At 44.9% G+C, this 24,827-nt stretch overlaps 1 protein-coding gene across 1 annotated transcript in view; it reads right to left on the bottom strand.

Annotated features, from left to right (window-relative positions):
- The window catches only part of SORL1 (sortilin related receptor 1), a 744,876-nt gene that overhangs the window by 265,265 nt on the left and 454,784 nt on the right, over positions 1 to 24,827 (bottom strand). The window contains exons 26-27 of the mRNA XM_085645831.1: positions 16,961 to 17,086; positions 10,895 to 11,002 (exon numbers count right to left, since the gene is read on the bottom strand). Of these exons, the coding sequence (XP_085501957.1) occupies positions 10,895 to 11,002; positions 16,961 to 17,086 (234 nt within the window). The remainder of the gene's footprint in view (positions 1 to 10,894; positions 11,003 to 16,960; positions 17,087 to 24,827) is intronic.

Here is a 24,827-nt window from a genome sequence, read left to right as displayed (position 1 = left end):
GGTAGCCCCGATCAACGCTTGGTACCTGCGCGACCCCACTATTCGCGCTGACTTGATTAAATCCTTGCAACGGTATTTTGAGGAGAATGTGGGGTCAGTCCTGTCGGCTATCTCCCTTTGGGAGGCTTTCAAGACAGTGCTGAGAGGGGAGGCCCTCTCCTTTATTTCCCATGCCCGGAGGCGCACACAGGAGGAGGTGACCCGGGTGGAGGCTGAAATTACTGAATTGGAGGGTGATTTGGGGAGTGGGATGACTGACGCTGCGCTACACGTTCTGCACCTTAAGCAGGCGGCCTATAGGGCCCTCGTCACGGAGGCGGCCAGGGGCCTCAGCAGAGAGCAACAGGGGCGATTGTATGATGTGGGTGATAAGGCGGGCAAGTTGATTGCGTGGTTGGATAAGAAGGAGAGAGCGAGTCGTGTAGTCCCGCTGATTGAGAGGGCGGATGGCGTGCGTGTCACTGAGCCGGAAGGCGTTGTTTCTTGCTTCGCGGATTATTTCCGCGAGGTATATTCCCCGGTTTCTACCTGCTCGGAGGAGGATTCCCATGCCCTGCTGCGTGACATCGCGCTCCCCTCCCTTTCTGTGGAGGACAGGGAGTCGTTGGATGCCGCCCCCACCTCGGACGAAATCGCCCTCGCCATCCGCTCGGTCGCTTCTGGCAAGGCCATGGGCCCGAACGGCATTCCTATCGAGTTATACAAGCTGCGACCGGATGTACTGGCACCCCACCTCCGCGCGATGTTTCTTGCGGCCCACTCGCGGGGCTCCCTCCCGCCGGACCAGCGTCTGGCTACCATCGTGGTTATCCACAAGGAGGGGAGGCCTCGAGACCGAGTCACATCCTATCGGCCTATCTCGCTCTTGAATGCGGAGCCTAAAATCCTCGCCAAGGTGCTCGCCAACCGGCTGGTCGGCGTGGTGGGCGACCTGGTCCACCAAGACCAGTCCGGCTTTATTCCCCATCGCAATACGGCTCTTAATCTACGACGCCTGCACGGCGTGCTAGCGCGTGTTCCGTTCGTGCGGGAGCCGGCCATCTTGGCGTCCTTGGACGCCACCATGGCGTTCGACACACTCGAGTGGCCGTACATCTGGGCGATGCTGGCGAAGTTCGGCTTCGGGCCGGGTTTCGTCAGCTGGGTCAAATTGTTGTACTCGGACCCACTTGCGCAGGTGGTGGTGAATGGTCGAGTCTCGGCCCCATTCGTGCTGGGACGGGGCACGCAACAGGGTTGCCCCCTGTCGCCGCTCCTGTTCGCACTGGCCTTGGAACCTCTGGCGGAGTGGCTGCGGTGGCACCCTTCTATCCGAGGTCTCCGTTGGACCCCCGAGTATGAGGACCGCGTGTCTCTCTATGCAGACGACATCCTTTTGTATTTAGCCTCCCCGCGTAAATCACTGATTGTCCTGGTCGATGTTCTGCACTCATTTGGCCGTAATTCAGGCCTTGTCATCAACTGGGCCAAATCCTGTGTCTATGTGCTTTCCGGGGAGGCTCCTGTCCTCCCGCGGGGCTGTCCGATCCAGATTGCCTCGGAGGGATTTCGATACTTGGGTGTCTACATTACGCTTGACCCAGTGGCCCGCTACGAGCGAAATTTGCTTCCCCCCCTCCAGCGTTTGAAGGAGGATGTCGCGCGCTGGAGGCGCTTGCCACTTTCGCCGCTCGGCCGGGCGGCTTTGTTCAAGATGATGTCACTGCCGCGCTTCCTGTACGCTCTCCAGAACACCATGGACCTGGTCCCAGCGCGCTACTTCCGTGAAGTGGAGGGTCTACAGCGCCGCCTGTTCTGGGACGGGAGGCCACGTATAGCCCTGGCAAAGTTGACGCTCCCGTGGTACGACGGAGGGATTGCCCTCCCGGATATTAAACGGTATTACTGGGCCTCCCAGTTAGCTGCAATTAATCACGGCCTCTATGGGCCCGCCCTAAACCCGGCATTTGAAATGGACAAGGTGCTCCTGCCCGGTGGCGACTACAATCGAGCGCTCTACGCTAGTGTGCCCGATTCCCGCTTGACGGGACCCACGCGTGTTATGGTGCGAGTATGGCACGCGGCTAGTGCAGCTATGGGCTGGAAGGACCGTTTGACCCGGGCGTCACCGCTGTATGCGTCCGAGAGGTTGGGCTCTCTGTGGACCTCAAAGGGCTTTGCGCAGTGGGACACTATAGGCATCAGTACAGTGGGGGATCTCTGGACGAGGGGAGGATTTAAAACATTTGAGACGTTGCAGGCAGAGTTTCAGCTGCGGGGCAGTGAATACTTTCGGTACCTGCAGGTCCGTCACGCACTGGGCTCCGTCTTCCCAGACGTGGCCTCCATCCCGGAGTCCTCCCCCCTGGAGGATCGAGTGCTAGATGGCCATGTTCCGGACAGCACGATCTCCCTCATTTACAAGAAATTGATAAATGATCGCTCGGGCTTACTGACTGGCCTCCGCGAGGCCTGGGTTGCCGATGGGCTGGAGTTGGACGACGAGGACTGGATTTCCGCGGTGGCCTCTCCGAAGGAGGTGGCCATCCCGGCTCGCCTTCGTTTCGTCCAGCTTAAGATACTCCACCGGGTGTACATGACGGGGCCAAGGCTTTTGCGTATGGGCTATGCCGAGGACGGACTGTGTAAGCGTGGATGTGGTGCCTCAGCGACCTTTCTACACATTTTGTGGGAATGCCCGAGGGTGGAGCGATTCTGGCGTGGTGTGCATGAGGTCCTGCGAGCGGTTACGCATGTCGCGCTGTTGCCTGAAGCGAGGAGATGTCTGCTGAATGTGTGGGAACCTACCGATTACTCAGTTCCGCAGACGCGATGGGTGACTCTGGGCTATATGGTGGCTAAGCGGGACGTTGCACAGCTGTGGGGATCCCAGAGGTCCCCGGCGGTATCGGCCTGGAAAGAACACATGGATTGGTGCATGTTCCGAGAAAAGGTGGTGTATGTGGCGCGGGGTAAGCCTGGTGCATGGGTGAAGATATGGGGCCCCTGGAACGCCTTCCGCGGGGATATCTGCGAGCCGCCGTTGTTGCCTCCCGCCTCACCAGCTCCATCCCCTTAGTTTTCTCCCTTCCCTAGCTCCAAGCATAGTGTTCCCCCAGTCCTGGACTTGTTTCCCTTCCCCTCTTGGGGGTTTTCAGTGGATGGTTTGGGGTCCCCCATTTGAGGAGCACGTGCTGTCACTCTCGATCGTGGGTTGCCTTGCGGGTGTGTGTTTACTTATGTTGTTGTGTTGTAGAAAATGAAACCGTATTGCGGGCTCTGAGCCATATGGCCTGCGTTGTTGATACCTCCTGCCTTAGTGTCCATGCAAAGCTAAGTGCCTCATTGTATGTTTCTCATTTGTTATCGTCACTTTAGCGGCCGGCCGGAAGGTTGTAGGCCCATACCTGTATATATTTGAGATTGCAATAAACGGTTTCAAAAAAAAAAAAAAAAAAAAAAACAGGAGGTTGTCCTTGCCTCACAGCAAACATTTATAATAAAAGAGCGAAAAGAACTCTTTTCCAGTCAAAAAAAAAAAAAAAAAAAAAAAAAATAGAATGGTAGTCCACAAGCACCATCAAGAATTTTCCACGTGGACCCAGCTTAGAAATGGGACCAAGAAAATCAATCGCCAATCTCTCCCACGGATTGTTTGGAAACTCCCTACACGTAAGAGGAGGTTGCCTTACAACCTTTGTTTTATCACTCCTTGCACATGCGTAACATTCCTTCACAACTTCCTCTATATCGCTGTCCATACCTGGCCACCAGAAAGATTGCCTAACACGCCTCTTGGTCATATTTCTCCCCAGATGTCCTTCATGAGCTATACTCATTATTTTACCTCTTAAGGTAATCGGGGGAACCAATTTGTTCCTCCTCCACAACTTCCCTTCACTCACACTCAATTCACTTTCCACATGATAATAACCCTTAAAGCGCTTATCTTGGCAGTGACTCTCCTTCCATCCTCCTGATACACATCTCATCACTTCTGGCAAGACCTCATCATTCAACATCGCAGACTCCCACTCCTCTTTACCAAAGGCTTGTTCTTCATTAGACTTAATCACATCCACATCATCCTCACAATCTGTATCCACCACATCCACTGGCATCCTGGACAGACAATCAGCTACTACATTTTTCAGACCTTTCACGTACTCTACTTCGAAATTGTACTCCAGTACAGATAAAATCCATCTCGAGATCCTAGGAGTTACATTTCCTTCAAGACCTCTACTTCCCTTGAACAAATGCACTAAAGGTTTGTGATCTGTGCGGACCTTGAAGAGCAAACCCCAAACAAAATAACGGAAATGTTTAGTTCCCCAACAGCACGCAAGAGCCTCCTTCTCAATTACAGAGTATGAAACCTCAGCACCCTGGAGTCTTCTAGAGGCAAACCCTATGATTCTTTCTACACCATCACATACCCGAGATAAAACCGCTCCAATTCCTACTGCACTTGCATCAGTTGTAAAAAAAGTTTTAGCATTGACGTTAAAATGTCCTAAAATGGGTGCATGCAGGATAACTCTTTTTACACTGGAGAACGCTTTTTCACACGAGTCATTCCATTCGAAAGCAACTCCATTTTTCATCAGTAACCTCAATGGCTCAACAATCTCTGTAAACCCCTTTATACATTTGGAACAGTACTCTGCTAATCCTAGAAATGACTTTAGTTGATCCTTATGGAGGGGAGTAGGAGCATTATTAATGGCAGAAACAATACTTTTCTAAGGCTTTATCCCATTTTGCGAAATTTCATGCCCCAAGTAGGTCACGCACTTCCTTTTCAGTTGCCATTTTTCTTTCTTTATGGTCAACCCATTACTACCCATACGTTTCAGTACTTCATACAATACTTCATCGTGGTGATCACTATTCTTTCCCACAATCAATACATCATCTTGGAAGCATAAGACATTCTTTACACCTACAAAAATCTGTTGCATGACTCTTTGAAATACTGCAGAGGCAGACGCTAAGCCAAAAGGCATCCTTCGATAACGAAATGCACCTAGAGGTGTCACAAATGAAGTAAGATGCCTTGATTCTTCCTTAAGATCAATTTGGTGGTATGCTGCAGACATATCGATAACACTAAAAACTTCCCCTCCACCCATGGCAGTCAGCATTTCTGATATGTTGGGTAGAGGTTGTCTATCGACCCAAATGTTTCTGTTTAAGTCGCACAAGTCCACACATAAACGAATCTTGGCACCACCATACTTAGGTGCGACTACAATTGGAGCCAACCATTCCGAGGCTTCAATTGGCTCTATAATCCCCTCACGCAATAATTTGGTAAGTTTATCTCGAAGGGGACCCCTCATCAAGTGAGGTACATTCCTTACTCTATGAACCACAGGTGTCGCATTCTTCTTGAGGATTATTCTATGACAAAAGTTTGCAAGTTTTCCTAACTTATCAGAGAAGACGTTAGAAAATTTCTCCATTATTTTACCCTCAAAGTCGTCAACATCATGAATGACTGTGGATTTAAGCGGGTCGATGGCGTTTGGATCCAACATTATTCCCAAATCCTTTTGATGGCGCCACCCTAACAGATTGGACCCTTGTTTTGTGAGATAGACTCGACCAAAAACTTTCCTTCCTCCAAACCCAATTACCATCCATTTCAGTCCCAAGATGTCAATAGTTTTACCTCCGTAACCTACTGCTCCGATATCGGGCTTACACCAGGACTCTATATCACTCTTGACACCCCATGCTTCAAGATACGTTTCTTTGGACAGTAAAGTATATAAGCTCCCTGAATCCACTAGCATCCTTACATTATTTGTATCAAAGCTTATAATACAATGCAGCTTTTCCAGCTTGTCCGTACTCTGTGGTTACATCAACATTACCAACAATGTCGGAACACTCTCCATCAAAGACGGAGAAACCTTCAACACATAACATGAATTCTTGGATACTTTCACAGGTATCATCGACTTCGTGCACGTATTGGGTTTTAGAATGACATACTTTTGCATAATGACCCCTCTTACCACACGCTCTACATAAGGTATTCCTGGCCATACATCTGGTGCTAGAAGCAATATGTCCAGGCGAACCACACCTGTAACATTTAAAGACACGGGTATTGGTTCGTGAAGTCACACTGCTTGAATTAGGAACCTCAACAGTTTTATTGGAGGGCTTAGGATGCAGCTTCCCCGCTGGTTTCACTACAGGCCTAGCACTTTTTGTCTCGTTGACACTCGTGTGAACTTCTTGTTCCTTAGAATCTAAATTCTTTGGAATTGAATCACTTGACCGCACATCTCTAGGAATTGTAGAATTAGTGCACTTGTCCATGTCTTTTATCCACAGGTCTGTGTGTTCTAGACCTTTCGCTATTTGAATTGCTTCTTCCAACGTAGAATCTTTTATGAGCAACTTCTCACGTACTCTTTTATTGTTAGTGCACCTCACAATCTGATCACGTATAACTGAATCTGCTAATCCTTCAAAGCGACAAGTTAAGGAAAGTCCCCTCAACGCAGCAACATAAGTTGCAATGTCTTCATCCGTTTTCTGTGCACGACAGAAAAATTTGTGCCTTTCTAACACTGTATTAATTTTTGAAATAAATCTTTTTTCCAACATTGACATGCTCATATCATGAACATTTATGGGTTGCCCATCACCTACACCTAACGATATCTCGGGGAGGTCTTCATAAAGACGACGCCCTTCAACTCCCAAATGATGGAGTAGTATTGCTTGTTTACGTACAGGGCCATATTTGTCTGCACCTGTTGCCAAGACATAAGTGAGAAATAATTTTTTCCATTCTTTCCAAGGGATAGGGGGATCGCCAGGAGTAGGAAGGAAGGAGGGGCTGCCAAGCCCTGATCAGCCATTTAAATAGTTCTTTGGGACACAATAACAATATTTAAGAAGTCAACCTAAAAAGGAAATTTGTGTTAATAAAAATAAGAAAATTAAGAATAAGAAACTGGTGTGCAAGCTGCATAAAACATAAATTATTGTCACAAATGTGGTGAAAGCTTCACTTAAATCGTAGAATTATCAGTTACCGCAGTATCCACCAAATTTGAATAACAGTCATAAAGCGGTGAACACAACACCTGGCCGTCGATATGAAGTCCCTGCTTTTAGGCTGTGCAGCAATGAACGAAGGGCACTCAGAACAGAACAGGAATTGCGAGCCTAAGGTATGCGGTGGGAGAGTTTCTAGTCAGTGTCTGAGTGTATTCACGCATGCGCATACGCTCGGCTTATTTTTTAAAGAAAATTGGGCTCATTTCACATGCGGATGACGTATGCACTCTTCCACGCATGCGCGTGCTCTGGGATCTTCTCTTCACGCGAGATCGCTCCAAGATCGCTCTGGTCTCGAGCTGGGGCTCGGACTCGCGCCTCCTCAAAGGATTCGCCGACGGCGTCAAACTCACGTGCGGCCACACGATTCAGAAGATGCAACGGTATGTCACTAAACATCGCTTTTCATATATTTATGATCAATGATGGACATCCAATTTTGTATTGCGGTGACACACGACGAAAATCCCCAAAACACTTCCACAGCTAGTTGCAGACAACGTGGTTTCAACGGTAACGGCTACAGTCTTCCACTTGAAGCAATCATCAATTTAAGTTTATAATTCTTGTAGAAGAATTTGCAGCAACACACGATGGAAATCCCAGAACGCCTCCATATTAGCAACAAAGAGGGTTGAACAGCAGTGGCAAGAAATATCTAGGTGCAGGCAAAATCCATGTAGATACAAGGTGAAGCAGTATAGTAGAGTTCAGAATTCAGAATAGCAGAGAAGGTACATACCAGTTACTTTAGGTATCCAGACCTTCTTTTTCTTTTCTTTTTTTTTTTCCCTTTAAAGCACTGGGCCCATGAAAATGAATGTAGGTTTGTTTCCAGGGGTGGAGGTACTTCTTGTCTGCCCCCTGCGCAGAATGGTCCACTCGTCGCCAATGTAAAGATCTCTCCACATAAGTTTGAAGTTGAATGTCTTTATTGGTAGTACAGAGTATCAGGTACCTCCAGCTTCCTTCTCCTGCTCTCTAGCTCCAACCTCCCCTTCCTTGAACAACAACATTCCATCCTAGCAACACCTCTAACATTCCATCTTAAAGGAGTCTCCACATATTTCTTTCAGGTTTCTTGTGTGTAAATATGCAAATCTTGGTTGATGTTCAAAAATGCCTTTAAAATCCTTTTCAATTCTGAGCATTGGGCAATATTTCAATAAGGTCTTCTTGATCCTATAACTGCAGGTGGAAAATTTCGATACAAAAACCATTCTGTTTTCTATGTCTTTGAGTGCATTTTTGCGGTTCAGTAAACTCTTGTGTTCTGCTTTGTGCCTTATGAATAGCTTACTGTAATATTGTTTGAGGGTAACCTCGTCTAAATTTCTCAACTGTGGGGATCATACTTTCATTGTACTGCTTTTCATTTGATGAAATCCTTTTTAACCTTAGTATTTGGGATAACGGTAAATCTTTTTTTATTCTTTTTAAATGGTTGGCAAGAAAATTGTGTAATGGAGGAGATTGTTCCGATCAGTCGGTTTGGTATACACGCTTGTAGTGAGAAATCCATCTTGGTTAGTGATTAGAGTGTCAAGAAATGTAATCTGTTCTTTGCAAATTGTATAAGTGAATCCAATCTTTTCAGTTTGTCAATGGCTTTTGTTAGATGTTGGTGTGACCCTTTCCAAAGTATAAAAATATCATCAATGTATCTTTTGTATGTAATAAGATTGTCGGTCGGTTCTCGCTGTTTGAGTATATGATCCTGTTCAAGCCTGTACATAAACAGGTTTGCATACGCCGGAGCGGCGCAATTTCCCATTGGTGTCCCTGACGATTGGATGTAAAAGTGGTTCTGTCACTTGAAGTAACTGACAGAATGTAAAATATAATAATTAAATAAGGAAATCTTTAAGATCTTCTTCTTTGTCCGATTCCATCCGGAATGATTCTACTGCCTGGATGCCCAAATTGTGGGGAATTGACGTATATAATGATTTGACATCAATAGTACACAGCGTAATTTCCTGTGGTATTGCTGGTTTTGTTTTTTCCAAAATGTTCAGAAAGTCTGTAGTATCCTTAATGTATGTGGACATATTTTTTGCCAAAGTGCTCCAGCCCAGAGTCCGCCTCCTCTTCAAACATCTGGAAGCCATCTAGGGGCCACCGACAATGAAACTGCTCTGCCCAGAGAGTCTGTCATGTCCAGTCCACATTGCGTGGTGAACTTGGCTGCATCCTTCCGATCAGCAATTGCTTGAGAGAGTATGGCTAGGGTCACCACCGAGACCATAGGCAGCACTTACGCAACTGAAACTTATGGAAGAATCGGCCCACAAGACATTAGGTTTGCACTAACCGAAGTGCCGGGAAGGGGGTGGGGGTATGAGAACAACCTCTTTCCAATGTAACAGCCTTTTGGATTCCCTACCCACTGGCGTGGTATGGAATGCGTGGGTTGACTTTGGAGGTGGAGGCCTGGACCACTGAACTCTGATGTGGTGATGGGTAAAGAAACTGGGGATCTCTGGGGCGGGGCAGTGGTGGTGGGCAATTGTCCCAGGCCCCAAGGAGCACATCGGTAAGGGATTCACTGAATGGGAGTAAGGGTTTGATGGGGCAACTTCAAGCTGAAGCACCTCCGGTCAAGACGTTCATCTGGACTGCAACTGGGGGTAGCTTAAGGTCCAGGAGCTCAGCAGCCCTAAGCACGGCCATGGCCAATCAGACGCACTCCTCAGTAGCCACAGTAGACCAGGATAGTGTCTGGAGAGGGTCCAGTCCATTAGCATCCACCAGATCCTCATACCAGTTGTCCTCTGGATCTTCTAAGGACTGGTATCCATTAGGGCCTGCAGAAACCTCCCAATCAACACGCTACTCCGGCCTGTCATATGAATAATAATAACATACAACAAAGTCTCAACATGTAATATTCTAAAGACAAATTATAACACAGTAAAATAAATTACAAATGAACGAAGAGACATGCAAGAAACATCAAAGTTGACTATTGTGGTCTGTACACAATCATGGGTACAAAAATAGATTTCGGACAGCAATATCTGTATTATTTATATGCAAGTGTAATCCGCAAAAAAGTGCACACACAATGCTCGTGAAAAAAGTGAACGGAGCATGTGAGCACATGACAAGGTGAAAGTAACCAGCAAGAAGGCGTGACTTTTAAAATGGTACATAACATACGAAAGCTGAGGAGAAACTAATTTACAGAGACATTTGTTTGCATCCTGTTGAAATAACTCATACATTTACATTTTCCAATTATACCTTCACAGGTTCCCATTCATTTCAGAGAATAAGGATTCTCCATGTTTTCTTTTTTTTTCAACCCTTCTCTGTTTACCTCTCTGCAGGTGCACCAGAATTCTGCTAGCTCAGAGACTGACCTATCTCCCTCTTCTTCCCCTCCCACCTTGTCAGCTCCTCTAAGTTAAATTCCCGCATGGTCAATAAACATCTCCAGGAATTCCCCTGCTTTCAATTTCTGTATGAGTTATGTTTGTCCCATTTTCCACAATCATTTTGAAAGGCTTACATGAATGCAGAAGAGGTGGAACTGCGATAATATTTTCTAGCCTCAATGCTGGCATCACAAAGCCACATACTGGCATCACACTGAACAAAGTTGCAATCTCGTACCAATTCACATACTTTTATACCTAGATAGTTGGGGTGCTTTTTGAAATTGGCAAAGTAATCTTTATAGTTTTATAATTTTTATAGTTCTATTATACACAACATACTAATATATATATAATTCAATCACAAATCAAAAACTGAGTTGTCTTTATCTATTGAGGAATTTAATGTCCCCACCACAGAAGACAGTCTTTTTGCTAATCAGACTTACCGCAATTCTGCTCATCGGTTCCATCAAGACAATCCTTTATACCATCACAATGCTTCAAAGAAGGGATGCAGGTTTTATTTGAACATTGAAATCCATTGCACTGAGTTTCTGGAAAGCAATAATTACATTATACTTGCCATCACAGCTATACAAAAAGTCAGATAAAACTAAATATGTGAATCCTTAAGAGATGCAATAAATCCCTAGTTGTAACTTCTCCACAATAGCTAATTCAATCTAATATCAAAATAAAATATTGAAAACCAAAATAAAAATGGCAGTTTTGAATGCAAATTGACCGCATTTGAGTAGTAGATCTCAGAACACATTTTTTTCAGATTAATTTAATATATGTGGGCTTCATGTGTTTAAAATAGTGAAAAAACAGTTTACTGTTTTGTGTCTATCGAATATATTGGGTGGTTTTTAGACTTACTGACATTTGCAACTCTTACTGAACCATATGACCCTAAATAAATAAAAATTGCCAAAAAGAAATACAGGTCTTTAAAGTGACAGAAAACACCATGTAAAGAGTCAATTCTAGAGGGAGACATTCAGTATATTTCATAAAATCACATGGTTGAATCATTCCCTATAGTTAGACTAGGAGTCCTGGTAGTTTTAAACAGAGCAGAACACATTTTAACATGCCGCAAACAAAAGTGTTTCTTTGGTGGAACATACATCTCACTGACAAGAGCATTTCAGGAAATGAGGTGAACTTAACTCCTGCTATAGACCACATTATGTATAGTTCATGTTTGCATACCAATACTTGGAACTCTGTAGTGCTAGGTTTAGGGCGGGGAAGGAAGGTGCCTTGTGACTGACTACATCAAAGCTAACTGTAGTTAAAGGGGAGTAATCCATTTTTAATTTAGCATCGACTTTTTAATAGATTAACCTGTATGAATTAGATTAGCAAGTAATACAATACCAAAGAAAAGAAATCAGGTAGGTGGGAATGAACTCACTTTTTTTTTAGACAAGCTGAAGAGGACTATCCGGCCAATTACTAATTCCTATCCTTATCAAGGCATTAGTACTTTACAAATGTGTGCTGACATTGCCATGTGACTACTCAGCAGAAGGAGGAAAGAATGCAGTCGCAACACAAACATTTGTGTTGGAAAGTGCTGTGACACTACCTTTGAGCAGGCAGTTGGTTATGGCACAGCAATAGGAAATGCATACACATATCCATCTGGTGATGCCTTGCTTTGAGACAGTACACATTTTTCCTGGCTTTTAAAAGTGATAAACAACCAACCCGAAATTCTGAATATTTTTGAAGTACACCTTAAAGCAACTATAAACATCCAAAATTAAATTTTTCAGCTGATGTGTTTGGATTCTGAACAAAAGATGGAAGGAACACAAGTTGATTGATAGGTACCTACAGAAGGACCTTCAAAATACACCTAGGATTTATGTGAAGGATAGCATTGTCCTTGCAGAAATTTATGTATGCTCTATTAGTGGTAGAAGCTTGGCTTTCACTAACTCGCTTATATGATGTCAGTACTAACAGAACTGCCACTTTCCAATATAAGAACATGGTGTTGGCTCCATGAATTGGCTCTAACAGAAGATTCATTAACTGTGAGTGTTGCATTCCCAGGCTAGAGCAGTGTGGCACACCAGGGAAACAATCTAAATAGACCACACTTAAATACTTTAATGATGCTCCCGAAAAACAGAAAGGAATTGTATGAAGGTCACCTTAAGTGTGCTGTAACAGGAAAGTTGTTTCCTTAAAGGGAAATATAAGCCCCATTTTTGGAGACACAAGATATATGGTGAATGTTGATAGGGTTGTAATGAAAGCAAATGTAAACCCTTGTGGTAGCTGCACATTCTGAAGTTCTTTTATGTTGCCTTGTTTCTCTTTGTTCAAGAGTGCAAATGCTCATGCAACACACTGAGGGTTGCGGAGTTGAAATCTAACTTTTTCCGCTCCTTACCTGGACATTCCCAAACTGGGAGTTGTGAGGGCTGTTATTTAAACAGACGAATGAGATTCCTGAACCAGTACTACCTGAGCCACGCTTGAGTTATCAAGATAAGCTTGCACAGTTCCTTATTGATTTTTCTGAACATCCTAAGGATGAAGGCTAGTAGCAGGGTTACACAAGTGTCTTGTTCCTCGAAAATGGATCTACGCTTCCTTGGTTGGCAATGTGTGGAAGCAAAGAACCTGTACTTTAAAGTTGTCTGTGGCTGTGAATAAATGAAACTGCAGATTTCTCCATAATTGGAAGCATCTATAGAGGTGACTGGAGAGGCTCTCCCATTTATGAAGGATGCTGTTGGATATGCTGAGGGTGACCGTCAGTCGTAACCATCACAGGTCTTTATGTCCGAACTGTCTTTACTATGGAGCCGTGTGTGTTAGTTATAGTTAATCACGTTACCATAAGAAATTTATTTTTTGCTTTGCTATTAACTTTAGCGCCATTTGGTGAATCTTCACGAAATCTTCAAGAAACTTTCCAAAACAAAGTTTATCCACCTCAGGACTTTCCTGTAAAATTTTGTGGTGATCCATCAATTGGGGACCAAGAAAAAAGGAAGGTGTCACACTTAGATCCATGCTTACTACACCAGCATGAGAACATACGCCTCTAAGTTGAATGCCATAATGTCTGTGTCAGGAATGTGTGTAGTGTATATTACTAAACAGTGGAGCATTGTCCATACGGCCTGACAGAAGGTGCCCTTTACAGTGACAAATGGATACCTCTCAACCTCTTTTCTTAAAATTGTGGGTCAGCTAAAGTTTTTAGGAGGATAATACCATTAAGGTTAATAGAAAATTGTCCTCGGTGTAGCATGTTGAATTATTGCAAGTCAACAAACCCTATCAGAAAATATCCCAAAATGTTCGTACGATGTCATCTAACCATGTCATGAGTCATATAATAAAGGAGGTTGTAAGCAGCACATGATGGGACTCAAGTTATAGTTAACTCACTGAACTATGCCTAGAAATAAATATATATATATATATATAAATATATATATATATATATATATATATCTATATATAGATATATATATATACACACACACACACACCCCTTACTGGCGGTTGCCAGTAGGTAGCTACAGTTAGGACCTAGTTTCCACAGAAAAAGCGTTTTTTGACTTGCCTATATCCTTGGCGCCAGTTGACAAATCTTCAGGAATTTTCCCACACATGCAATTAAAAAAAAGTGTCATAGTACGTCTTGTTGTGCATGGGAAGTTTCGGGGTGATTTGTTGGGCGGCAGCTGAGGAAAAGTGTATTTTCCCATTTTAATTCACATAGGACTCAGGGTCGAACCTACAGCCCAAACCGCAGGACGGAATGACACCAAATTTGGCAGGAAGGTAGATGTTGTTACGCAGATTGTGCTGTTTGTTATTTGGTGCAAATACATTCAGTAGATTTTCTGAAATTTACGGAGAAAAAGTTAGTGATATCTCTGGCCGCGAAGCCTTCGTGAAAAAAGACTAGCTCATGCATGGAAATGCACAGCTCTGATTAAATGCCAACACTTCAACCAGAAAGTACTGGTAGCCATCTCGGGACTCGGCTTCACCAAGTCCCGAAACGAAAAGTGAAAATATAGAAAAGGGGGCAGGGTAGAAATACAAAAGATTGTATGTTTTATTATTACCGTGAGGTTGCGACGAATTCGCAAATTCGAGGTAACATTTAAAAATTAATTATCAAAGCGTGGGCTCCAACACTTCATTTATTATCGGCCACCAGGTGGGCAGAGGGCATTTTTTTTAATAATGGGGGGGGGGGCACAGCTCCCCAGCCTCCTCCGCTGCCCCAGGAACCACCACCTTCCTGGGGCAGATCTGGTACATGATGAGTAAGGCATTGATTAACTTGTTGATTCTTCACTGAAACAGTGTATGAAGCAGTCCTTTCTTTCACGCCCCTCTTGAGTAAAACAGAGAATAACTGGGTGGCAAACTGAAAGATGAAGGTGTTAACTCAATTCCTGCAATTCATCATAAACAGTGTTGATTTCACCTTACTCCCTCCTCTCATGCTTCCTACTTCTCCTCAGCAGCATCTGCCCCTGCTTTAAACGATGACCAATGAGGGGACAGATGGGGTGGCAAAGAGGAGAGGGGATGTCAGTGACACTGGTGTGGCTGGGGCAGATTACAGAACCTTGCCTTAAACGCCGCAGCTAGGCAAAACACTCCACTCAGACCTGAACAATTGGTTGCTATCATTAATATGCTTTCCCCTAGTCATAATTACATTTCGGCTCTGTGTCTAGGTGATATTTAAACTCTTGACGCCATGTAAGACTGGAACCAGCGCCTCACCGTCATTATATCAATAGATGCTTTCGTCCTTGGCCTATGGAAGAAATTAGATCTAGAGTTGCCATGGCTGTAACATCACATTCTGCTCTGCCATAGGAGTACCTTTCTCCACTTTTGGAATCTGGGGAAGTAGCTCACTTTACTAGTCTGCACAGCTTTAGTGACTGTGACACTCCAGTAGCAGTGGTAAGAGCTAAGAAGTCACTTGCTCGTATTTTTCTTTAGGTTTTCGAAAGGGCTGCCAATGAAAAAGTTTGCATCAACAGAATGGTCATCAAATGTTAGCTAAACAACAAGGATGGAGGTGGCAGCTGGGCAACCAACGTGTTTAAGAGAGTATCCGAGTTCATGAAAGGACAGTCATCAATAGGTCTGGCTCATCAAAAGGACAGCAAATGAAAGTGGTGACAAACAGAGCAGAAAAACACAGAGTTATAGAAGGAGAAGTATGAGGAGGTTCACTGAAGCCTGCAACACCAAAGTCATTGTCATCTGTGATATAAAGGATAATTTAGCCTTGGTGGTTAAAGAACATGTTATTTATTACACTTTTGGTGGAAACTTAACCCTTTTTGTCTGAATAGGAATTGTTTCGCCACTTTCTGGGATGGATTCTTAGTACAGGAGGACAGTTCTTCTGATGAGGCAGCTATTTCAGGCCCAGTAGATTTAGAGGAAACCTATTCAGGATGCATTATTTCAGTGCATTTTGTGGGACAAGGAATGGACACTTTGCATAGATTTTTACCCAAAGAGGTAGCATCCTTTGACGGGGCATCCCTAAAGCAGAGATTAGTCATCTCTTCCTGACTTTCAGGTCTTTCAAACAGGACACCCTTCAGATTTTGCAGTACTTAATCTTATGATGCAGATCGAGGCAGAACAAACACTCTGTATGATGATCTAAATATATATTTTTCTGGCCACAGCGCAGAAGGTCACAGCTGTCTTATCTTTGGTGGACTGAGCAATTAAAACAAATTTCCAAGGCCAAAAGACCGTGTGAAAGAGCACTCCTCAAGGAAGAGGAACTTTAAATGTGTAGGGAAGACACCCCCAGCGAAAAACCTTTTTTATTTAGTCGATGTGAAAACATTACTCATTTGTAGTAGAAAAGCATAGCTTTGATCTAACTCCCTCAGACTCAACAGTGCCGGAAATCTGAGTTGTAGTGTCCGCTAGGGGACAGGCATCCATAGGATGCTCACCTCACTGGCTTAAGTGTGAGCCCTTTACAATAAGATTAAATGTTTAGTGAGCAATGAACAATCGCGGTTTGTCTCCTGGCATGCTAATCATGTTCAGTGCTGTTTAAAACTATCAGTAATCCTACCTTCAAAAGAGTGAAATATAAGTCATGTGAATCTATGAAAGATCCAATGTGGAGAAACAGTTGTATGATTAAAGAAAAAGCAAGTACATGCATCTCAACAAGATGTATTTCAAAGTGGATGGATGAAGATGATGGTAATGTTAGCGATGGAAGAATAATGCAGTTAGCCTGACAATCAACAAATGGGCAATAAGTCTAAAAAATGTTTTTAAAGGCAGTACTTTTAAACCAGCACATAAAATACTAATCGATACAATTCAAAATAAGGTTCCATAGCAGATGGATTAGTATTAACAATTGTCAAAATAATCTGGACAAAAAGTTATTTAAGAGATAAAGCACAATTTATACTAAAGCAGATTATGACTTTAACTATGATCAAAGGGTATCTCACCACACGAAATGTGATCCTCGTCTGACCCATCCTGACAGTCTGAGTCGCCATCACACACCCATCTTTGTGGAACACAGTGGTTGTCATGGCAACGGAAGCTAAATTCATCACATGTATGATAGTGTGCTAAAAGAAACAAAACAGTTTTTATTTCTACAGACCCTCTCATCATCGCTGATTGTTTCGCTTTTGGCTTACTAGACGAAACATCTTAGTCGATTTAATTAACTAAATATAAGGAGGCAGCTAGTCCTTAAAACTGAGAGCACTAGAACAGAGGTTTATTAAAAATACAGACTAGGTGAAGGACACATTGCCACCGAAACGTTCCATCAATCTGGAAATCAAAATGATACATGTGTAGTAAAAAACCAAAATATTATCTAAACTAGAAATGTTTTTAAAATGCCTGGCCACTACCAACGCAGTAACAAAAAAATTATCAGTGTGTGACAGTAAACAAAAAAAAAATACATAAAAATGGACTAATGAGATCTAGTTTAATTTGTTGTTGAAAAACATTCATTTTATTAGAGTGATTTTAGGTAATCTGAAATTTTGCCACCACTAAAAAGGTACAGCTGAGCTACTAACTATGTAAGATTTCTTTAAGACTGAGGTACAAAACGCCTAGGAAACAGCAAAGATAACCTTATATGCCCCCTGCGCACTGTCACATGCAGCCAAAAATCACAGAATACTGAAGTCCCCTCAACAGACACACACATCTACACAGACAACATACCTCAATTACTAATGAACATCAATCCAACAGTAGACCAAGCTACAAAAAACTATTGGATGAACATCAATCACAGCCAGTCCAATATCTGGGATATACTAACTGTAACACATTATAATCAAACTAAAAACTTTATTTAATTCTTACTCTTTGTATGCAGGATGCTTTTAAATGGTCAAAACGTGGCATGATGCACAAGGATAATATTTTGCAAATAGTCTTCGTTAGCATGAAATCATGAAAGTATTCTGATGCAGATGCCTCAAAATAGTCTGGTGCCAACTTCTGAAACTATACAAAGTACCTGTGGTCAGAAAGCCGCAGGCTCTGATAAACATATACAATTGCATAGTTCTGAAGTGAAATGGAAAGAAAGGCATGCAGTTACAGTAAAGAGGCTTTTTTTTTTAATTTACATTCTTCAATGATACAAGGGTGAACGCTTGATGTCAAGCGTCACATGCAACGTTTGAAAAGTTGATAGAAAATAAATATTTTCTCAAACTTTATATCTGCCTCGTGTTTGGCACAAGATCTGGTCTACGTTTTTCAGTAGATAGTGCACAGCATTGAAAACCGTGTGTGGTTACATGGGAATGCTCATGTACAACCAATGGAATGCCCCTTGTACCAAAGTAGACTACTATGCACAATGTCAGGCAACTTTCCAATGCAAATAAGAATTAGTGTTGGAAAGTAAATCCCAACAACACTCTGCCCTGGCTTTGCACCACAATTGTGATGCAACTGTAGTGAAATGTTTTAGCATATTTACATCCAATTCGTTTTGCACATTTTGTGGCAGCCTATCTTATACTGTGTAATACCTTCTTTAAACTGACATACATATTTCAAATGTCTTCTCTCCTGGGTTGGGACCTCATAGATCTATAAACACAAGTCAATAATTCCCACTTTAAACTAAGTTTTCCTACCTGAACAATGCATTTACCACTGAATAGTTTATCTTGCATTTATGTTTCATTTAAGGTGTCTGCATTATATTTTAAATGTAGTTAGGGTCACTAGAATGATGTGGTGGGTAGATCCAAATTTGTGGCAGGGCAGACTAAATTATGCAGCAATAAAAGGCATGGGATCACATGCATAGAAGCTGGGTTTGATACCAGAGTGTCCAGGTTACTGTGCAATCCAGCCAATAGCGGTGTATTTCCTTCTGACAAAGAGATAATAACTCTTCACAAGAGACTGCCTACATAACACTTTTTTTCGGCACAGGGAGATTTGCCCGGGTTCACAAGATGCAGAGCCAAGGCCAGGATTCAAACCAGTTTCCCCATGTTGCCTCCTGAGAAAGTTTGGCTCGTTTTGGACTCTAGGTTGCATGAGGACCTCAAGCTGAGCCAGAGGAAGGCACCTTACTAGAGCCTTGCTCAAGCTTTCAGTGGCTTGCCCACTTCAACATTAAGTCTGGTTGAATTGTGGAACTTGTAGTTTCACATATATGAATGCAGAAAACAGAACTAAGAGCAAATTATAAAACTAGGATTTAAGTGTAAATATGGCCCTGCAAGACAGAAGGGAAGGTGGTGGAGAGAGGCACAAGGATACATAAAAAGTGACTTTGACAATATGAAACAAAAAAAATAACATATGGCCTTTTTTTCAATTTAATATAGCCTCAACGTTTTACCAAATTCTGTTACAATTCAAATGAAAATAGTGCAAATGTGTTCGCATTAAATAACCCTTCTCCTTTTAAAAGTTTGTATTTAAGCTAAAGAGAAATCTCGTGAGCTTGGCATCAGTTGAGTGTCTTCTCGGACTGAAGGGTGGAGAATAAGGATTTTCAAAGATGAGAAGAATTGGTGAGACCCAAGGGACATGAAGCACCAACTCTTGGTGCGTGGTACACATGTAGTGGCACTAGCACATGAGTGTTGTGTGACCTGATTGACTCCTAACACCACTGACCTCTAAACCGAGTGTTGAGCCTGCACAGTCTACATTCGGCCTACAGTGGTGAAACCCAAAGACATCAAGCTAATGGGGGCTAAAGGCATGTTTGACTAAGCTGAACATTTACTGGCAGATAGACCCCGTGATGCATACGACTTCTACTCTAAAGGAACACCTGTGTAAATTTGAAAAAATATTGCAAGTCCTTCGGGCCTCAAAGAATTCCTTGGAGGGGAAGGTAGATGAGGTGGTATTTGATGTGGGGGTCCTGAGAATGGACCATAGGAAGCCCATCGGCTGTCTAGAGAACACTGAATCATACCTCACATCATTGCGACCTACAGTTAAAGCCAGATCGAACAGAGCTGGATACTATGGACATGTTTCGGCGGCTACCAACTCATGGTGTGGAAAGAAAAGCAGTAACAGCTCTATATGCTGCAGTGCAAGCTCAATATTCTACTGTACACAGTGCTACTCAAGCAAAGTGGAAAGGATGCACTGGTAGTCCAATAATGAACAAGTTGCTTACCTTCGGTAACGCTTTTTCTGGTGGATACAGTATCTGCCTGTGGATTCCTCACCTTGTGAATATCCCCTGCGCCAGCATTCCACTTAACTTTTTTCCCCAGCTCTCTACGCCGACGACGTCACAATGTATCGGCTCCGCTCGCGACTCCGTATGATGTCACCGGAGCCATAAGAGAGCCACGTCGGCGTGATGACGTCAGTTCCACCCATTTTTTCCGTGCCCCCGAGGCGCACAGGTGGACCAACGACAAATTTGAAGTATACACAGTATACAATATACAATCAAATATACATAGTACATAAACAAAAGGAAAGCTAAATCAAACAAGCATTTCCTACCAATGTACCAGAAACCATAACAACATCTCAAACAAAACAACTTTTAAGGTATACAAATGTGGACAACGGGGAGGCGGGTGGGCCAGTGAGGAATCCACAGGCAGATACTGTATCCACCAGAAAAAGCGTTTCCGAAGGTAAGTAACTTGTTCTTCTGATGGATACATCTGCCAGTGGATTCCTCACCTTGTGAATAGATTCCCACAGCAGTCCCCACTCCCGGAGGAGCGTGTCCACCTTCCTATACCAGAAAGTCTTGCAAGACAGAGCGCGCAAAGTGGCCCTCCCTCCTCATCTCAGAGTCCAAGCAATAATGCTTTGCGAAAGTATAGAGGGAGGCCCAAGTCGCGGCTTTACAAATATCTGCCACAGGAACACCCCTGGCCAAAGCAGATGTAGAAGATTTAGCTCTAGTTGAATGAGCCCTAATACCCTCAGGTGGAACCTTACCAGCCAGGGCATAGCAGATCTTGATGGCAAGGATGATCAATCTCGACAACGTGCGCTTGTGCACCGCTCTTCCTTTGGAATGACCAACATAACCCACGAAGAGCTGATCGTCCAGACGAAAGTCCTTCGTTCTGTCCAAGTAAAAGCTTACAGCTCTCTTTGGGTCCAGGCGATGAAGTCTTTCCTCCTCTTTGGAGGGATGAGGAGGAGGATAAAAAACAGGGAGAGTAATAGACTGCCCCAAATGAAACGGAGTAACTACTTTAGGCAGGAAAGCAGCCCTGGTCCTAAGTACCATCCTTTCAGCATGTAATGTGAGAAAAGGGGGTTTAGAACTAAGAGCTTGAAGCTCACTCACCCTCCTTGCCGAGGTTATGGCTACAAGAAAGACCGTTTTAAAGGAAAAAAGCCTCAGAGGACAGCTATAACGAGGCTCAAACGGGGACCCCATCAGAAAAGCCAAGACAATATTAAGTTCCCACTGTGGCATTACAAAAGGAGTAGGAGGAAACATGTTTGTAAGGCCCTTGATAAACCTTAGTACAATCGGAGATTTAAATAATGACGGTTGATCAGGAAGACATAGAAAAGCCGATAAGGCCGATAGATAGCCCTTGACCATGGCCACAGCACAACCCTGCTGAGCCAAGGAAAGAGCAAACTGAAGCACATCAGAAAGATGGGCTTTTAAAGGGTCAATGGATCTCTCTCCACACCATTTAACAAACTTAGACCACCTATAAGTAAATGGACTTGGTGGAGGGTCGCCTGGCCGATAAAATAACATCCACCACATCTGGCGGGAGAGAGAAGGAACTCAGGTTGCCCCGTTCAATCTCCAGGCATGAAGGTGTAAGCTCTGGAGGTGGGGGTGTAGAACCTGCCCCTCCGACTGTGAGAGAAGGTCTGCCCTCAGAGGGAGACGGAGCGGAGGGCACGAGGAGAGGTGGAGAAGATCTGTATGCCACACCCTCCTTGGCCAATCTGGGGCGACCAATATATCTTGGGCCCAGTCTTGGCGAATCTTCCTCAGAACCCGAGGAATCAAGGGTATGGGAGGAAACGCGTAAAGGAGTCGCGAGCCCCAACTCAACTGAAACGCGTCCCCCAACGCCCCCTGCATCGGATACTGGAGACTGCAAAACGACAGGCAGTGCGCGTTCTCGCGGGTGGCGAACAGGTCCACCCGAGGAGTTCCCCACATTCGAAAGACGTGACGAACCACCTCCGGATGGAGCCTCCACTCGTGGTCTACGGAGAACTGCTGACAGACTGTCTGCACGCACGTTCAGAACTCCGGCCAGATGATTTGCCATCAGACAAATCCGATGGTCCTGAGCCCAGGACCATAGACGCAGAGCCTCTCTGCAGAGACAATGCCACCCCACTCCTCCCTGTTTGTTGACATACCACATCGCGGTAGTGTTGTCCGTCAGGACTTGAACAGACTGACCGGGAAGGGAAGGGAGGAAGGCTTTGAGTGCCAAACGAATCGCCCGCAATTCCAGAAGGTTGATGTGAAGCAACCTTTCCTCTGGAAACCAAAGACCCTTGATCTCCAGATCCCCCAGATGAGCACCCCACCCTAAAGTGGATACATCCGTAATCACTGTGGCCACCGATGGAGGTAGATGGAAGGGCTTTCCTTGGGACAGATTGCCCTCCACGCTCCACCAAGACAGATCCGCCGCAGCTTCTCTGGAGATCCTCACAGACTCCCTGAGATCTCCGTTGTGCTGATACCACTGCCTGCGGAGGCACCACTGGAGCGCCCTCATGTGCTAGCGTGCATGGTTGACCAACAGAATCCAGGAGGCAAACAGACCGAGCAGACGAAGGACCTTCAGAACTGGAACAACCGCTCCACAGTGGAATAAAGGAACCATCTCCTGTATGTCGAGAATTCTTTGAGGAGGAGGAAATGCTCGACACACAGTAGTGTCCAGTACTGCCCCTATGAACAGGTTGCGTTGAGAGGGCACCAGGTGAGATTTGGGCACATTGATCGAAAAACCCAAGTCGTATAACAGTCGAGATGTTACCTGCAGATGATGTTTCACCATCTCTGGGGACTCTGCCTTCAGAAGCCAGTCGTCCAGGTAGGGGAAAACCGGAATCCCCGACCTCCTGAGATGGGCTGCCACCACTGCCATCACCTTCGTGAAGACTCGAGGTGCGGTAGTAAGACCAAACGGGAGAACCGCAAACTGGTAATGTTGCGACCCAACTGTAAAACGGAGATACTTCCTGTGCGACTTCAGGATTGGGACATGGAAGTACGCGTCCTGCAAGTCGAGTGACACCATCCAGTCTCCTTGCTGCAACGCTTGAAGAACCTGCGCAAGGGTCAGCATCTTGAACTTCTCCTGTTTCAGGTAAAAGTTCAAGACTCTGAGGCCCAGTATCGGACGCAATGTGCCGTCCTTCTTGGGAATCAGGAAATACCGGGAGTAGCATCCCTGACCCCTTTCCTGCTCTGGAACCACCTCTATCGCACCCTTTTGAAGCAAAGCTAACACCTCCTTCTGTAGAAGAAGTAGATGGTCCTCTGAGCAGTAACCCTGGCAAAGAGTGTAAGGGGGAGGAAACTCCCGAAAGGGAAGGGCGTACCCAGTCTCCACGAGGTTTAAAACCCAAAGGTCGGTTGTAACAGATCTCCAACCTCGCAGAAAGTGGGACACCCGACCCCCCACAGGTCTTACATGTTCCAGGATGGGGGATCTAGGGCAGCTTCCCTGAAGCTTCATTGGGAGCAGAGGAGGTAGAAGACGAAGAGGGGTTGCGGCCAGAACCTCTCCGACCTCTTTGTCTCCCTCTATAGGACCTATAGAGGGGATTTTGCTGCTGCTGAGGCTGCCGGAAGGAGCGAAATGAAGACCTCCAAAACCTCTGAACTTCTTAAGCCCAAATCCTTTAGCAGGAGCCTGCAGACCTAAAGATTTCGCCGTCACCCTGCTCTCTTTAAACCTCTGCAAGGCAGAATCAGCCTTTTCACCAAAAAGCCTCTGTCAGTCAAATGGCAAATCCACCAATGTGGCCTGAATGTCCGTAGAGAAGCCAGACGAACGAAGCCACGCTTGCCTCCTATTGGCTATAGATGACCCCATTATCCTTGCCACGGAATCAGCCGTATCAAGCCCCAACTGAATCACCTGCCTTGCAGCAGCCTGAGTGTCTGTGACCACTTCCATAAAGGACTCCTTATCACCTTCTGGCAACTTAGGGGCTAACGATTTCATGGAGTCCATAAGAGCATGAACATAGCGCCCTAGCAAGCAGGTGGCATTAGTGGACTTAAGCGACATGCTCCCAGACGAAAAGGTCTTTTTAGCCACCTGATCCGCCTTCTTAGACTCCCTATCCGCAGGAGTCTGAGGAAAAGCCCCGGAAGCATGCTTCGAGCATGACGCCTGTACCACCAGACTTTCTGGAGAAGGTTGTGAAGATAGAAAACCTGGATCCCCAGGTGCCACCCTGTATCTTCTCGCCACCTGTCTGGAGACTGCCGGCGAAGAGAGTGGCTTACGCCAGACATCCATAACTGGCTCCAAAATAGCCTCATTAAAGGGCAGCAAAGGCTCACTGGTCGAGGTAGGCGAGTGTAACACCTCAGTCAGAAGGTTAGGCCTATACTCCGCAGAGGGCAACTGCAAGTCCAGCAACTCTGCGGCCTTCTTTATCACAAGATGGTAAGGAGCCAGCTCCTGCGGTGGAAAGGACCTAGAGGAAGAATGCTCCCACTCCGGAGTCGTAGCCAGGCCACTAGCCTCCTGAATCCCTTCAAATTTGTCGGAAGATGTATCCACCTCACCTTCCTCCACCTCCACTCTATAACGCTCCTCCTCTAAGACCCTCTGGGCCTCCTTCCTTGAACGGATCCGTGGA

Source organism: Triturus cristatus, chromosome 3_1 (genome assembly GCF_964204655.1).
Source record: "Triturus cristatus chromosome 3_1, aTriCri1.1, whole genome shotgun sequence".
In the NCBI taxonomy this organism is placed as follows: Eukaryota; Metazoa; Chordata; class Amphibia; order Caudata; family Salamandridae; genus Triturus; species Triturus cristatus.
Note: the sequence above shows the minus strand (reverse complement) of the source record. Positions and strands in the feature narration are given on the sequence as shown.